Source organism: Daucus carota, chromosome 8 (assembly GCF_001625215.2).
Source record: "Daucus carota subsp. sativus chromosome 8, DH1 v3.0, whole genome shotgun sequence".
Lineage (NCBI taxonomy): Eukaryota > Viridiplantae > Streptophyta > Magnoliopsida > Apiales > Apiaceae > Daucus > Daucus carota.
The window spans coordinates 4714167-4731991 of NC_030388.2; the positions used below are offsets into that span (position 1 = coordinate 4714167).

At 32.9% G+C, this 17825-nt stretch overlaps 2 protein-coding genes across 2 annotated transcripts; both read left to right on the forward strand.

Moving 5' to 3' along the window:
* Positions 1-262: 262 nt before the first annotated feature.
* On the forward strand, positions 263-4179 carry LOC108197307 (protein NDL1). Its single transcript, XM_017364889.2, has 11 exons — positions 263-453; positions 1478-1577; positions 1697-1794; positions 1930-2018; positions 2190-2250; positions 2352-2438; positions 2521-2598; positions 2694-2750; positions 2873-2928; positions 3042-3177; positions 3613-4179. The coding sequence occupies exons 1-11, from the start codon at positions 394-396 to the stop codon at positions 3841-3843; spliced, it is 1053 nt and encodes a 350-aa protein (XP_017220378.1). The 5' UTR covers positions 263-393; the 3' UTR covers positions 3844-4179.
* A 2028-nt stretch (positions 4180-6207) lies between these two features.
* Positions 6208-16607, forward strand: LOC108197306 (wall-associated receptor kinase-like 8). The gene is made up of 4 exons (XM_017364888.2): positions 6208-6929; positions 8014-8237; positions 8901-9089; positions 15273-16607. The coding sequence occupies exons 1-4, from the start codon at positions 6253-6255 to the stop codon at positions 16472-16474; spliced, it is 2292 nt and encodes a 763-aa protein (XP_017220377.1). The 5' UTR covers positions 6208-6252; the 3' UTR covers positions 16475-16607.
* The last annotated feature ends 1218 nt before the right edge of the window (positions 16608-17825 follow it).

Sequence of the window (17825 nt, forward strand, 5' to 3'; positions counted from 1 at the left end):
TCACCCAAACAGCCCCAATAACAGCCCTTGTAGACACATCTTTATACTCATAATGTTATATCTATGTTCACTCTTGCAGTGATGGAGAGTCGCACGCCGTTGTTTAATGACAAGAAAATAGTCGGTGGAGTTTCAAACAATATTATTCCACAATCTCTACATACAGTTGTCTCTACCTATATTTTCTAGAGAGAGAAACAAAGGAGAGAGAATGCATGGCTTTGTATATAAGCCATTGAAACTCAAGCCTTATTTCTAGCACCTTTCCAGAGAGAGAAAACAAAACATATCAACACGAAACAAAGAAGAGAAAGGAGAAAGTCTAGAGAGAGAAAAGTTTAAAGAGAGAAACGCCAGGCTTCGGCTGCATTCCGACACGAAGAGCCGACGGCCATGGCGGAGTCAAGAGATTCGGTTTCTGTTGATATGGAAACTATCTACCTTGGCGGAAAGGTATAAACCATTTGTTATTTTCTTGTATGTTGGTCGGTATTTGGGCCGAGTTAAAATAATACATATATGTTGGTATGTTTATGGGAATGTATGCATTATATATAGTATGTTGTGTTGATTGTGCAATGAATGTTTGTTATATTTTGATTTTAATTTGTAGAAATGATGAATTTTACAACATTGCATTTGGAAAGTTGTGTGTATGTTTCTTGATAACTAGCTTTGAGGAACGTAATGGCCTTGTTTTGATATAATCTTAGTAAGTTAGGGGTAGAATTATAGTTTTTGCTCCTTTTTTTGTTTTTCTCGAGTAGTAATTTGAAGTTAAATAGTGTATGTGGAATTAAGTTATCGAGTATTTGTTTTTTGATTCAGAATCATATTGCAGTTTGTGATCGAGTATTTGAGAATAGAGAGTTTTACCGAATTGATTGAATATGTTCTTTTTTGCTTGTTTTGTAACTTGTTGTGTTTACTGGTGATGTTTCCAGTCATGAATATGTAGTACTTGTCATTTACTTGTTCCTTCCTTTATGGTTGAAGAAGCCATCAGTTATTTTATTTGGTTATGTGTCGTTGTCGTTTTAGTAATTGGAAGATAATCTTATTGTTAAAGTGAAACTAACTTGTTAAGAATATAATGATTGAAAAGTTGGAAACATGAACATTTACTTATCATACTGTTTAAAAGCAGAGATTTCTTTGACTTAATCACCTGCTATAAGTTAGCAATATATTCTTACTTGATGGAGTAAGCTCCTCAATAAGGGATAAAGTCCAAATGGCATGTTTATTTCTGAAATTATATTTTGTCATCAGTTACTGTATTTTTCTAGCCTTTTTTACAAAGCAAAAATTAATTAGGCTAGTATAAATTAAAAATTAATTAGGCTTAAAATATGTTTCTTTACTAATACAGTTTTCATTAAGAATATCCTAACACATGGGCTATTAAAATGCAGCTTGGAATTGTATTTTTTCCGATGAATTTTTTTAAAATGTGTATTGTGCAATGTTTATCCAGGAGCATATTGTACGAACTGGCCGCGGCTCTGTGTCTGTTATTGTGTATGGAGACCCGGATAAACCTGCTTTGCTTACCTATCCTGATATAGCTCTTAATCGTAAGTGGTAATTTCCTTTATCGGATTTGGTAGTTTTCTTTTATGATTTTCCCAATATTATAAAAATTATATTTTGTTTTCATCAGTCGAATTTGCTTCAACTACATAAATGTATGCAGATATGTCGTGTTTCCAAGGATTATTCTTTTGTCCGGAAGCAGCTTCTTTGTTGCTTCACAATTTTTGCATCTACCATATTAGTCCTCCAGGGCACGAGGTCTGCATATTGCTTGCTTCCGAAATCCTTGTTACCCTTGACCTTTTCTACCTTGTTTTTAGTCATTTTCTTCATTCCTTGCTACTGAATGCCATTATTTACATTTTATATGCGCTTTTACAAGAGTTCTTGCAGTTGGGAGCTGCAGCAATATGTCAAGAAGAACCTGTTCCTTGTGTTGATGATTTAGCAGATCAAATCCTTGAAGTACTAAATCATTTTAGGTAACTAAATGACACCTTACTTTTGCTACCTTGTTAATGTATGTGTATTATTTTACTCCCTCAAAATCATCTAAGCATATTGGTTTTACACTTCAAAAATGCTATTTCTACTAGTGGAATTTGATATGTTTTGCTTGGTGTAACTTATTTGTTGAATCTCATATTGTTTAGGCTTGGTGCAGTAATGTGCATGGGAGCAATGGCAGGAGCTTATATCCTCACCCTATTTGCCGTATGTTTTTGTACACTGTAGTTGTAATCACCCATTTTTGTCTTTGTTTCCTCATCCTATATATGACTCTTTATTGACTAGTGCAAGGTTCAAAATTACAGATAAAGTACAGGGATCGGGTGCTTGGTTTAATACTTGTTTCCCCCTTATGTAAGGCACCTTCTTGGACGGAATGGTTATGTAACAAGGTATCGATTCAGAGTTCCGTCTATTGTAATTAGATTAGATTACAAAATCATATTAGTACTTCAAAAAAATTTGTGCATGTAGGTGATGTCGAATCTGCTATATTTCTATGGAATGTCTCATATGTTAAAGGAGTGTCTGCTCTACCGGTACTTCTGCAAAGTAATTTACTACTTGACAATTGTGTTCTATATCCTTATTTATTTTGATCTGTTCATTTGTGAATGGTGTGATTAACACGACCTTAATACGGCCAGGAACTTCGTGGTAATGCAGAAGTCCCAGAGTCCGATATAGTTCAAGCATGCAGAAGAGTTAGTGCTGGCCTCTTTAAACTCTTTTCATTTGAACTTAAATTCTTTTCTTAGTGTAAAACTTGTAAAGATTTTTTCTTTTGGTTACTTATATCATTTTTCTTGTTGATCTCTCTACCCAGTTGCTGGATGAGAGGCAGAGTGGAAATGTTTTGCGGTATCTTAAAGCAATTGATGGGTAAGATATCATTTTAGGTTGAATATCCCTTTTGCATCACTCTTTGAAGGGAGGACACCCACTTCTGTAGTCATGTTTCTTCTTTCCTAAACCTTCATTTTGTTAATGAGCAGGAGACCAGACATTACTGAAGGATTAAAGAGGCTAAGATGTCGAACTCTCATCTTTGTGGGAGACAGTTCTCCTTTCCATTCAGAAGCTGTCCATATGATTGCAAAGCTGGATAGAAGATACAGTGCGCTAGTTGAGGTATGTAATATTTAATGTCCATTACCATTCGTAATACATATATTTATTGTCCAATATATTTCAGATGAAGATAATACTACTCCCTCCGTCCCAAATTATATGTCCTTTTTGGGTTTCAAGAAGTCAAATGAACTAATTATTAAAAAAAAATTATTAATTATTTTAAAAAATTGAAAGGTACATTTAAAAATATATTAAATGTACTTTTCAGTGGTATAATTTTTTTTTAATTTTTTCCAGTTATATAATATATATAAATTTGGTCAAAATATAGTCAATTTCACTCGTCATAAGTCAAAAATTGACATGTAAAATGAGACGGAGGTGTATGGCATATCTTTAATTTCGTAAAAGAATTTATTATAGTAACTCATGAACTTGATGAAATATGAGTAAATGTGTGTATTTTAACCACTCCAGAACTGGTTTATGCAGGTACAAGCCTGTGGATCAATGGTGACAGAAGAGCAGCCACATGCAATGTTGATTCCTATGGAGTATTTCCTTATGGGTTATGGCATGTACAGGCCAAGCCAACTCAGTGGCAGTCCCCGGAGCCCCCTAAGCCCATCATGCATTGCTCCAGAGCTTCTATCCCCCGAAAGCATGGGCTTGAAGCTGAAACCTATCAAGACCAGGGTATCTGCCCACAATGCAGACAGATAAATGCATTAGTATTTATTCCCTCATCTAAAAGCTCTCAAATTCTTTTGGTACATATATATATACTGTCTTCATTCCTTAATCTTTTTCATTTATTGTATTGGTCACAAAGGGTAGATACTGTTGTAGATAAAAAGGGGGCTGAACATTCTTTAAACGTACATAGGAAGGGGATCGGGCTTCATTATTCGCAGTCAACAGTAAATATGTCACAGAGGCTGTCTGTAAAATCCTAATAAGACATTTGTTTATGATGTTGATGAGAGATTAATAATGCACAATAGCCATGTGATGCAGTTGACCTTATCTTGATCTATTGAAGCATTGAACTTTTGAACTACATACTATATTCACATATGTATAGAGCATGGATGTTGAACTGTCATGATTCTTCCTAAAGATAGAAGTATGGGGTAGTGGAAAATAGGGGCGGCGAAATCCGACACGACCCGAAACCTGACACGAACCCGACTCGAAAAAATACGAATTAGGGTCGGGGTTTTTACATTTCGGGTCGGGTTCGGGTCGGGTAATATATTACCCGAAAGACTTGGGTCGGGTTCGGGTTGATCCAGTGTACCCGAACCCGACCCGAAATATTTATATATGAAATATATTATATTAATTATATATATATATATATATTTAAAATTACATATATTTATATTTTATTAAGAATATTTTTTTTGAAACAATTTATTAAGAATAATTTTTTTCACACATAATCTCATTAAATTATTATTTATATATATATTTAATATATTATAATAAATATAATTAAATTTTAATAAATTTCAAGTCAAAACAGGTCATTTTCGTGTCAATCGGGTACTAAACAGGTCGGGTTCGGGTTGAAATTTTCAACCCGTTTCGGGTTCGGGTCGGATTCGGGTTGACCCAAAAATTGAATCGGGTAAGACAATCCGACCCGAACCCGACCTATTGCCCGAAATTGTCACTAGTGGAAAATATGAGGTGAAAGTTACAACTGTATTTGCAAGGCTAACCAGGTGAACTAGAGAACCTGTGAAGACAACAAGAATATTGTATATTTGTGGTCTGAGGTGCCATAGAATATTGACACCCCATTTTTGAAACCTTCATCAATAGAAACAACTTTCCAGGTGCACACTTTGGACTTTAGACGCAAGTAGAACTGAAAACTGAGATAATAATTCATAATTTTACAGAAAAAATGTATTTAATCCTTGCCAAAATCTATTTATAGATAAACTTGAAGAAATAAAAAAAAAGATCGATCTACTTTTTTTGAATTAATCCATTTTAAATTATCATGTGATCGTCTCGACTCTTGCCTTGGGTCTTGACATTCAAATTTAATATTCAGTTTTAATAAAATTATTTCAAGTTTTTTTGCAAACAGATACGAAGGAGGTCCTTATTTGCCGGACGGACGTCTCATTGAGTTTTTGCGATACATTTGCATAATTGCGCACACACATGTTAAGTTACAATAAGTCGATTTAAAATTGACTTAGAGCATCTCCAACCATTGAAAACCCTTGGGTAAAATGTGAGTTGGCATACTTAAAATAAAAAAATTTAGCCAACAGCTCGAAAAACACAACTCCAACCATGCTCAGCTGTTGTCTATAAATTTAGCCAACCTCTTGTGGATGGCTAAATTTGTCGAACCTCTACAGGTCTGTAAGAAATCTGTAGGAAGATTGCACATCATTTATTACTATATTGAACTGATATATTCTATTTTAACAATCTAAAATATTAATAACATACTATTTTTAAATTATAGCCAACTAATATAGCCAATACCTTTGAAGCAAAATGTCTTACAGGTTCGGCAAATTTTACATAATGTCTTACAGGTCCTATATAGCCAACGATTATAGCCAACGTCGTTGGAGATGCTCTTAGAGCCGAAAGTTAGTTTGAGATTTTTTTTTCTGAGTGACCTTATTTTTAAATTTTTTGTTGATAAAATTATGCATAAATTATAATTTACTCATAAATAACTTTTATTTTTATCGTTATATTTTTTATAACCCATAAACTATTATTAAAATAAATATTTTAACCTACTACTCCCTTTGCTCCAATCATTTCTTTAATATTTCCTTTTCGAGGGTATCTTATTCAATTATTAAAATTTCAGAAATTACCAAAAATATTTAATTGGTCCACCACAAACTCCACTATATCCATTTTATATACTAAAAATTAATGATCCCACCACTTGACCCATTTTCATTCTGTTTTCCATCCATTTTATATATTTCTCAACTCCTTTAAACAATTGACCGGGACGGAGGGGTAATAAGTCATAATCACAATCCGAAGCTCAGTCAATGGCTCATAGTGAATTGAGCATAGTTGACCGGAAGAGTTTTTGGTCTTTACGTACCAAAACTTGGTTACCACACACATTGTGAAATGGCTATCCATATATCCACACAAGTGATCGATATTTTCATGCATTATTCATCCAAAGACATGAGCATAAACTGGTCGCTACAGATGATGCTACTAGTCATGTTATTCATAAAGCAAGGATATGCGCAGAATATGCGGTCAGTAGCAAAGCCTGGATGTGAAGAACGATGCGGCAGCCTGTTAATCAGTTACCCTTTCGGAATGGGACCAAATTGTTCAGCTAATGAGGCAATGGAAATCTTTTGCAACAACGGAAAAGCTCATCTCAGGGACTATCACAATAACACACTGGAGGTGCTGGAAATATCAGTAAATAAGGGCACAATTCGCATCAAGCATACAATAACCACTGACTGTGCAAATAAGACGAATGGCTCAGATATTTATATACAATATCCATTTACATACTCGGCCACTGAAAATCGATTCGTTGCCATGGGCTGTGACAATCATGCTTTATTAGCATCAACTGAATCGGATTTTGTAGCTGGAGGGTGCGTGTCATTGTGCAATACTTCTTCAACAAAAAACGATAACACTTGTTTCGGAATAAACTGTTGTCAAACAAGTTTCAGGGAATTTTCAAATGGGAAAGACTTCATGCAGACTATACGGCCATTGTTAAATCCTGCCAGTTCCAGCCAAGCTTCAGCGAGATGCAGCAAGGGGCCGAGTAGGTAAGCCAGCCTGCTAAGTATTTGCTAAGGTTTCTAAACATTATAATCATTTGTATGTAATGAATTGATATACTTTGTGCCTATTTTATACTTATAACGTGTGTATATATATAAAGAGTTAAGTTCTATGTAGACAACAACATTGGATTGGAAAATTGGAAAAAGTATAATCTAGTCATCTAAATTTATTTATTTTTTGTCCTACCATATTTGTAAACATTCGACAACTTGGAGATTATGTTCTACAATATAAATATTGTAATCAAAATGTAGAATAATTAGTTTTATAAATTAAGCAGAACATTAATCTTAACACTTGTTAAAGTAGGAAAATATTATCGATTGATTGATAATTTTGTGCAAGACAACTTATAAATGATAAATTACATAAAAAATTGGATAATGAAAGATATTATTTTTGATTAAACTAAAAAATTGTAACTTGTACTCCAATACCCCAATGTTTTTGTTTACTCCATAGAATTTGACTCTATATATTAATAATTTTTTATATTGTTTACCTATTATAGCATATAAAGGTGGGTGTTATGGAATATTGATCAATATCTTGACCAGAAAACAATAAATATTACATAAATAATACAACTAACTTAATGTATAAAATAGTTTCCCGTGTCTTTCTTTTCCATGAAATATGCACCCGCTATCACTAAAAGTTTGAATAATAATAAAATTTGATTCAACAATTTTAGCATTATTATGTGGTTTACTTGAATAGAATGGAACAGAACGGAATGAGAAGAGAATAGAATGAAAAATTATATAAAAATTTTATGGATAAAAAAGAAAGTATGAGAAAACATTAATTAAATATGAGACTGAAAGCGCAAACATGAGAAGTGGAATGAACATTCCATTCCGTAGGTTGGAATTTTAGTTAAAATAGTAGCGGTGGAATGATTGAAGGAATTAAAATTATAGACATTTTCTCAAATCAACACCATGTTAGAGTACAAAATTCATTTCAATTTTTCTCCATTCCATTCCATGCAAATGAACACAACCTTATAATTTAATCTATATTTAATATGTGTATATATCATTCCTCCGCTCTTTGATGCAGGTATGGATTCATCGTTGATCAGGACTGGTTTGAACGGTTGAAAGATATCTATAGTGTGCAAATCAGGAAAACCGTTCCTGTGGTACTTGATTGGAAAAGATACTCAAATTGCCAGTTTCTCTTTCATCGAGATAAATGTGGACTACACACTTCATGCAAGGAACGCTTGTGTTCTTGTGATGAAGGATACGAAGGAAATCCTTATTTGCGGGAAGGATGTCAAGGTATTGCTTCATTATGTACAATTAATTTAATTCTAATCATAGGGTGGTACATCTAGAAGTTGATGATTACCGAAATATCATATTAAATGTGTATTTCATTGAGATCGTAAAAGTTTCTTTTTCATTTAAGAAATCGGAGTTTATTGATCAACTCGAATTTTCAAAAATTTATTTGAATCTTGAGGGCTCAATTAAGATTTTGAATTATATAACGAAATCTAGTGGTATTCAATCAGGATTTCAAACTATACTTAAAAATTTGATGAAATTCAATTGAGATTATTTGAAATTCATTAAAATATTATGGTATTCAAATGCTGATGGATTTTTTTGAACTTCATATAATGATGGACTTTGTGAGATTGTTCAGTGTCTTTTTAGTTTTTTAATATCCCAATAGAATTCATGAGATTTTGAAGAGTTGTACTTACATCCCAAAGCCTCTATATCAAATCTGCGATATTTTATCTAAAATCCGCATTGCATAAAATCAAAATCATATATAATCAATTAAAATTCATAGATTATATATAATCCATTAAAATTTATGTTTGAATAAAACCTCTAATTAACTAGTTTTTGTATAATCAATCTTTTTAGACCAGGATGTAATCAATTATTGCAAACTATATATGTAAGTCTGATAAGATTTTTTAATTTCAGATATCGATGAGTGCACAACATATATACCAGGATCCAACTTAAAAAGAAATAAATGTGAGCAGTCTTGTACCAATACACCAGGAAGCTACACTTGCTCATGCCATGATGGGTATGTTCTTGTTGGGAATATCAACTGCGTGAAATTAAAGGGTAATCATATTGTGAAGAAAGCTGCAATCATAGTAACAGGTACTTGCGCTTTACTAAATTTATAAAAATGTTCATGGTTTCATGTTGTAGGAAGATTTGGCACCGAAAAAGCGAACCATTGGAATTCTTCGTCTTAGCCTTTGAATTACCCTGGATCAGTCCTATACTAGGTCACAATCAACCTGTCCTTCTTTAGCAAATCAGTGAGGCTTTGCACAATTTTTTGAATACCTCATTATAAATATAAATAAAAATTACTTTCTGTAGTAATTAGCCAACCCAAGAAAGGATCTAAGTTCAGAAACTTTAGTGGGGGCAGGCCAATCAACAATGGCGATCTATATGAAACATACTTGTTTTTTAATTTCAGTTTCATTGATAACGTAATATCCTGACTCTATAGCGCGCTAGCGCGTAGAATAACTAACACGGTCAATTCTTATAGTACATTACCTCACTAAATTTTCAGATTTATTTTCACTATTTTTTTAAGAGTGATTGACACTTTGCACCCCTCATGTTTAGGCGCTTTTTCGATTTGGTCTCAAACAATTATTTTTGGCAGTATGCACCCCAAAGTTTGAAAAGCGCTTCGCTTTGCACCCCTTTGACCAATCTCCATTAATTGACCGTTAAATTTAACAGATTTCAGGTTTTCACTTTGCACCCCACAATTTTAAATTTTTTTCACGAGTGTTTTGAAATATTTTTTTTCAAAAAAAAAATATTTTCCTCAAGAGTGAAAAATATTTTCCTCAAGACGAGAAATTAGGTTGCCTTTGATCCTGTATATGCGGCTTTGGAGATGAAACAATGGTGGTTCCTGTGGTAAATTAGACGACGCAACTTTGACAAGCATGTAAAAGTTGTCAATGACACCATTAGGGTGTCCAGGGTTCCGCGGATGGAGGAGTGAATGGCAATAGTCAGGGGAGGACACTAATGCCATACTAATATTCCCAGAGAGGTTGGATCTAGTCATATCTGCCCATGCGACGAGAAATTTGTTGATTGAGTAAGCATCAGCTACGCAATGATCAAAGTTGCAGCCTGGCACTAATCCCCCACACTTCATCTTTGTCACCGGGTATTCATTGATTTAATTAGGAGCTGATAAAATGAATAATAAATTAGATCAGAAAAGAATAGAACGACACTAGTACGACACTAGTACTTGACTCAACCCATTCTTTACCATGCTTATCATCATCTCATTGACGTAATGGAGGGTACTAGATTAACTACTGTAGGTGGAAAGAAATTAAAATCATCACAAATCTCCCTTGCTTTTCTTTGCAATGAAGTAGAAAGAGAGATTGAAAATGACATGAAGGAGATGCATGAGGGATTTCACTTCAGATAAAACCATTTGAATCACACGCATTGTAAAAAGTCTGTTACAACTTACAATCACCTGTCGTGCTATTATCAGGCATTGTTTTGGTTGTTATATACTTATATCTTTTGCTTGTCGGAGTACCAAGTCGACCAGTTTGTCTGTCATGAGCTTCAGCTATGCAATCTTTGTAAATTGGTACTGAGTTTCTCGAACTGACAGGCACTTCCCCATGTCTTGTTACAACATTCTTCAGACCTTTTACCTTTATATACTTTAGTATTGTTCTTCACCAGGAGATTGTAGAATTTGAAGCCCTTTATTACGTGACAGGTCAAGGGATGTTCCAATTCTCAGAAGCCTAATTTGGGGGGAAAAGTTTTGAATACTAATTTATATTTAGATTACACTTTCATACTAATTTACATGGCAACTCAAGTAGCTTGACAATCCAAAAACATGTTATCGGTTTCAAGTGACCAATAACATTTTGGTATCTCAAGATGTGCTCATTATCCATCAGCCTTCACGTTCACTGACTGGGATACGTTTTCTTCCTCCTCAAATTGGGTGAAGAAAGATGATCCTGTTGTTAAGCTATCATAATTCAACTCACCTGGTTTTGCTATTTTCTGCATTCAGTTTTCACATGAAACAACACAGTAGTTAGCAACATAGTAAGTAGCTGTTAAATGAGAGTGTTGAGACTAGTGTGCAAATTTTCATACCATTCCTGGTCAGTTAACATTTCTTTTGTCAAGCCAAACTCCCATAGTTGTTCTTTTGTGTGATGCATTAATAAACTGTACCTGTTGTATATAAAATATTTCCTCAATACTGAAAAAAAATATTTCAAAACACTCATAAAAAAAAATTAAAATTGTGGGGTGCAAAGTGAAAACCTGAAATCTGTTAACTTTAACGGTCAATTAACGGAGATTGGTCAAAGGGGTGCAAAGCGAAGCGCTTTTCAAACTTTGGAGTGCATACTGCCAAAAAAAATTGTTTGAGACCAAATCGAAAAAGCGCCTAAACATAAGGGGTGCAAAGTGTCAATCACTCCTTTTTTAACGTAAAACATAAATCTCCAAACAGATAATAGCTTATTCAAGAAAATTTTAAATAATGCACCACTTATATTAATTCAATATGATAAGTGCATATCTTAAATATGTTTAAGTAATTTTATATAATAAATAAATTGCGAGTTATTGAAAATGTAATACAAGTGAATTTAATAATATTTTTCTTAAAACACATACAATTCTTGTTGAATACATGTCATGACTACATTATAATAACATTAAGTGTCATACTGAATCTCTTAGATATTTTACATGTTTGTCTCGAACATGTTAGGAAGTCGAAATATACTTGTAATAAAGCGACATGATACTATAATTATTTTTTTTTCTTACAACATCAACATCACCATCAAGGTTATAATAGATAATCAAGAATCATTTTAGTTGTTTTATATATCAGAATTCGAAGAAATTTTTTTGGAAGCTATGAAGTTAAAAATGTTATCAGTTCTATGTCAAAAAATGCGGATTTCTACCATCAAGGTTACAATAGATAATCAAGAAGCATTTTAGTTTGTTCATATATCAGAATTCGAAGAAATATTTTTGGAAGCTATGAAGTTAAAAATGTTATAAGTTCTATGTCGATAAATGCAAATTTCTTAAATATCGAAAAGTCAAAAATAGCTTACCACAAAATCAACAAAAATATTGTACCATAAACTTTGAAAGGTATTGTACATCAAAGTGGCTTTTCAACAAGTATTTATGTCCACCACAAAGTTCATAAAAAACTCACAACATCTTACTATACTCTATCGCAAACTCTCAAACCACATGACGCAAATTTAAGAAAGCTTGTACAGGACTCACCTATTGGAAACTCAATTACATTTATCGTAAAGTTTTGTAGCAAACTCAAAAAAGCTTGTAATGAAGAAGAACTATAGACCGGAAAATAACCCTACCGTTTAAATAATTTGTTGACAAGTCAAAAATCAAATTGTAGAGAAGAATCCACAACATAAATAATTAGTTTGATTTTGGACGATCACGGAGATAAACAACCGTAATATTTGTACGCATCATTGATCAACTTGAAAAGCACACAAAAGATGAACGATTAAGGATTAAAAATGGACAAAGAAAATAACCAAAAGATGTTGTGGTCAAAAGTAGAGACGTCCTAATCGGGTAAGGACAACATCAACATATCTATTTAGCCTAATTAGGAAAATGTATTGAAGGTGTGTACTGCTGTATGAAGAAACATTTCTCCATTCTTAATTTTTACATTATTTTTTAAGAACACCTCTTTATAAAACTCTTCAAGAAGTATAACTGAGAATACATATTTCTATGCTCAAATTTTAGCTTCTTGAACTTAATAAAATATTAATTTTAAGAGGACATTTGGATGGTGAGCGGGAATGATAATCGAGAATGGGAATGAGAGATATTGAAATGGATATCCCGGGGATGGTTAATGAATAATTTACCCATCAAATGGGAATGACGTTCCCATTTCATTCAGCAAAACTATTAAACCAAATACCAATACATGGGTTTGAGATTCCGATTACCGTTAATCAGACTCAGTAATCATGAACTAAACACCCCCCGAGTTTATGTTTTTGTGTTTTCAATTCTCTGAATTAGCATGCAAATATAAAATTATGTAACATACTTATTAAATTTCAAGTCAAAAATCAAGAAATCTTAAAAGTTAATACAATGCTAAACAATACATTCACCCTCTTTTATATTGTATACCATTTATAACAAGTGATATTAGAGTAGATGATGAACAAAGATAGGTCCAAGATCATGTAAACGATGAGTTCACGTTATAGAATTGGTTGAAGGACTCTCTCACAAGCTCATGGATTTGAGTCAATTTGTAGACATATATTTTAAAGTTTTTTTTAGCTAATATGTGTATTTGATCTCTTAAATGAAAATTAGGGGACTTGTATTTATAGAGTTAAGAGGAGGAATCGATATTCTCTAGAAATTATGAGTTAAAATTAAAGTTAATAAATGAGCAACTGGAACAACCTTTGATTGAAAGGTCAAAGAAGAAAGAAATGGAAATAGGATGATCACATAAACCTCACAAGTGTACTCCCAAAAAGACATAAGGTGATCACATAAACCTATATGCGTCTTCCCAAAAGAACATAGAGCCGTTGATATGGGAAACATTATTACTTAAAACAGGTATATAATTCTTTTAATACAGATTAGTAATAGTACAAAATAATGGAGTTTAGATATATTTGTTGCTTATAAGGTGGTTGATATTATTGCTTCTGTACAAATAAACTGTCATACTGTCATAGAGAAATGTAGATTAAAGGTTGAGAGTATTAAAATGTCAAAAAAATGTCAAGAGAGAAAAAGAAATTTAATGATTTATAGCAAGAAGAAAGAAATGATTAACTATACATATCGGAGATGATGATAGTGACTAGGATGGTGTTGAATATAAGGTGAAGATAATAAAAAATTACTCCTTCAGTCCCAAAATACATGTCACTTTTGACTTTTAACTAGTCAAATTGACTATAGTTTGACTGCAATTTATATGTATTATATAATTGCAAAAAATTAACAAAAAAATGTCATTAGAAAATATATCTAGTTTATTATAAGATATAACTTTTTATGTTTAAAAATAATAAAGAAATAATTTTTTATATATAGTCAAAGATGAGTCAATTTGACTAGGTAAAAGTTAAAAGTGACATGTATTTTGGGACGGAGGGAGTATTACATTACTCATAATAGGAATCCTTATATATATATATATATATATATATATATATATATATATGCACTTGCTCAAATAAGAACTTTTCTTAAAATCAGAACCGTGAGAACTTTCTTAATTTATCAAAATCTCATTCATTTGAAGGGCCCCGCCAGGGGCACCTTCACAAAAAATGTATATCATTAAGGTCTCCACCTAGCTAGCCGAAAAAAAAAATCAAAAAAAAAATCATTGATGACGTGGCAGTGGACTTTTTTTTTGATTTTTTTTTTACTAGCTAGGGAGAGACTAGTTTTATATACATTTTTTATATTGGGTACCCACTAGTTTGCTGTTTAGATTAGTCAAAATATGATAAATTAAGGAAGTTCTCACGGTTCTCATTTTAAGAAGTTCTCACTATAGTAACCCTCTATATATATATACCACCAAAAAAAAAAAAAAAACCCTCTATATATATATATATATATATATTGGCACGCACGTGTGATGACTTGTTAGTACTTGTGATTCATAGTATATATCTATATAAGCATAAGAATTAAGTCTTGTAACACAAGACCAGACTTGTTAGAATGTTTTCCACCTTATAAAGAGATACAACCAGTAACACTAAAATTTATAACTTAATACTCCCTCCGTTCCTTTTTAGTTGTCACATTTCTATTTATGTTGGTCAAATTGACTAAGTTTTGACCAAGGATTATAAGCCACTCTTTCATTATTTTAAAAAACTGAAAATTACATCTTAAAGTAGATTAAAAGTTATTTCCGTTGACATATTTTTTTATTTTTTCAATTGATAAAATATTAGTAAGTCAAACTTTGGTCAATTTGACCGACACGAAACCAAATGTGACAACTAAAAAGAGACAGGGGACGGAGGGAGTATCAAGCAGACAGTTGTTTATATTTGAGACCAGGAAGCTATGTTTGTAAAACTATTTTAATGTGCGCCTACATTTTACTCAAATATCCGAATGCAAAGATATTGTTGTAACTTGAATATATTCCTACAAATCTACAATCCCTGTACTCTGCTTTTGGATGTAATCTGACCTTAATCTCCATTATGATTGGTACTGCAGCCACTTGTGCTACTCTAGGGGTGTTGTTGGCTACTACATGGTGGTTGTACAAAGTAATAAGACGAAGAAAACTACGTAAACAGCTTAAGAAGAAGTTCTTTGAGAGAAATGGTGGTCTGCTATTGCGTCAACAAGTATCTTCTAGTGAAGGTAACATGGAGACAAGCAAATTATTTACTTCAAAGGAGTTAGAGAAGGCAACTGACCGCTATAATGTAGATCGGATCGTTGGACAAGGAGGACTGGGTACTGTCTATAAAGGAATGTTGACAGATGGAAGAATTGTTGCCGTGAAAAAATCCAAGATAGAAGATGAAAGCAAACTTGAACATTTCATTAACGAGGTTGTTATTTTATCACAAATAAATCACAGAAATATTGTAAAGCTATATGGATGCTGCTTGGAGACAGAGGTCCCTTTACTCGTTTATGAGTTCATCCCCAACGGAACACTTATGCAGTATATCCATGACGATAATGAGTACTTTCCTCTTACATGGGATGCCCGTGTACGTGTAGCCACAGAAGTTGCAGGAGCTTTATACTATTTACACTCTGTTGCATCAATTCCAATATATCATCGAGATATCAAGTCAACAAATATACTTTTGGATGAGAAGTACAGAGCAAAAGTGGCTGACTTTGGAACATCAAGATCAATTTCTATTGATCAGACTCACCTGACAACTAGAGTACAAGGCACATTCGGTTACTTGGATCCTGAATATTTCCAGTCAAGCCAATTTACAGATAAGAGTGACGTTTATAGTTTTGGAGTAGTTCTTGCGGAGCTTTTGACAGGAAAAAGACCAATTTTGGTAGCTAGACTTGACAATGAAGCACGAAGTCTAGCAACAATTTTTTTAATGGCAATGGAAGAAAATCGCCTAGAAAAAATTCTTGATTCGCGGATTACCGATGACGGAGCAAAGGAACAGATGATTGGATTTGCTAACATTGCATATAGATGCTTAAACTTGAATGGGAGGAGAAGGCCAACAATGAAAGAAGTTGTCGCTGAGCTTGAGAGTATCAAAAATACACATGGATCAGCAACTGTTCGACAACACTCTAAAGAATTTGAATATAAAATAAATGAACTAAGCGGGTCTTGGGTGTCGGACTTGACTTCAACTTCTTCTCGTTCCACTGTATATAAGAGTCTCTCTGTAGATACTGAGCCTCTGATGACAAACCAGTGATACCAAGATGCTGAATCGAAAGCATTTATAGCGACATCATGTTCTATTTGAACATTCGAATAATGTAAATCAAGTATTGATGTATGAACTGATTATGAGAATGAAGGTAATTAACTACACTTGGTTATCCTCACGCAACTTGTGTTTTGAGGGTTGCATAAAATCTTACAGTATGAAAATTGTAACTAATAAAAAAAAAAAGGAGACCTAAAACTCAAAGATCAAAAAAAGACTAACCTATAGATTCTAAAAGCTGCTTCCTCTGTGGCGGTACTCTCATATTTCAGCAGACGTTGCTGATCTCCAAAAGCATAAAATAAATCAAATGAAACTACAATTATTCGCTCTACCTGCTGATCTGGTAATGACTAACTGAAGCAAACTAACAGGTTCTGAAGGAAACTGAAATCGAGCCTTCTGCAGGGTGGAGCAGTGCTTAGAAAAGATAGAGTTAATATAACAGCAGGGTGCTAGTCTGCTAGACATCGGCAGACTAACAAAATTGATTGAGATTGAGCTAGACTAGCAGTCATCTTCTTAAGTAGCACCAATTTCTACTAATTTACTACCAATTTCTAGTTAAGTAGTACTTCCAAGGTGCTGGAGATGCCAGTTCCTCGCGATCCTTTCTGCTTGGCAATCTGAATTGAGCCTTTTTGAGCTCATTCACTGCTTGGCAATTTCATACGGTATGTGTAATGGATTTTATATCAAAGTGCCCACTATGCCAAAAACAACTATTATGTGACCACCGATCCCTAGGGGCACTCATTTTAGCTAATGGAATCATCATATATATCACTATTTTAAGTTTTGAGACATAATAAATCACAAAACATAACCGAATATGTGTGAGCCATATGGATGACAAAAATAAATAGCGATTATAGTGGTTTAACTTTTTCTAATTTATTATTCTCAAATACATGTTAATATAAATTTATTTCAGAATGATATGTTTTATTTTAATAAAATTGTTATGTTTTTATATAATTTTTAATGAAAAAGAAAAAATATCCAGTACCATCATATATAATTAGTTTGTTTGTAGGGTCTTTGAACTCATGAAAACTTAAAATTCTGAATTTATAATTATTTTAGACATTTAATAGATAAATGTTATATGTGTGACGCTAGTTGGAGTTCTTATATGTCTAAATATTTGACATATTAATATAAAAGTGTAATAAAACTTTTATGATAATCTTAATTCAAAATTAATTTGTTACTAAACTTTTTTCTACAATATGTTATTATTATGGTGCATTAGGCGGAGTTTGCCTTTGCCATAATCATGTTATCACGACCTTCTTCGTCTTTAATACAATCTTGTGAGCAACTCAACTCCGTA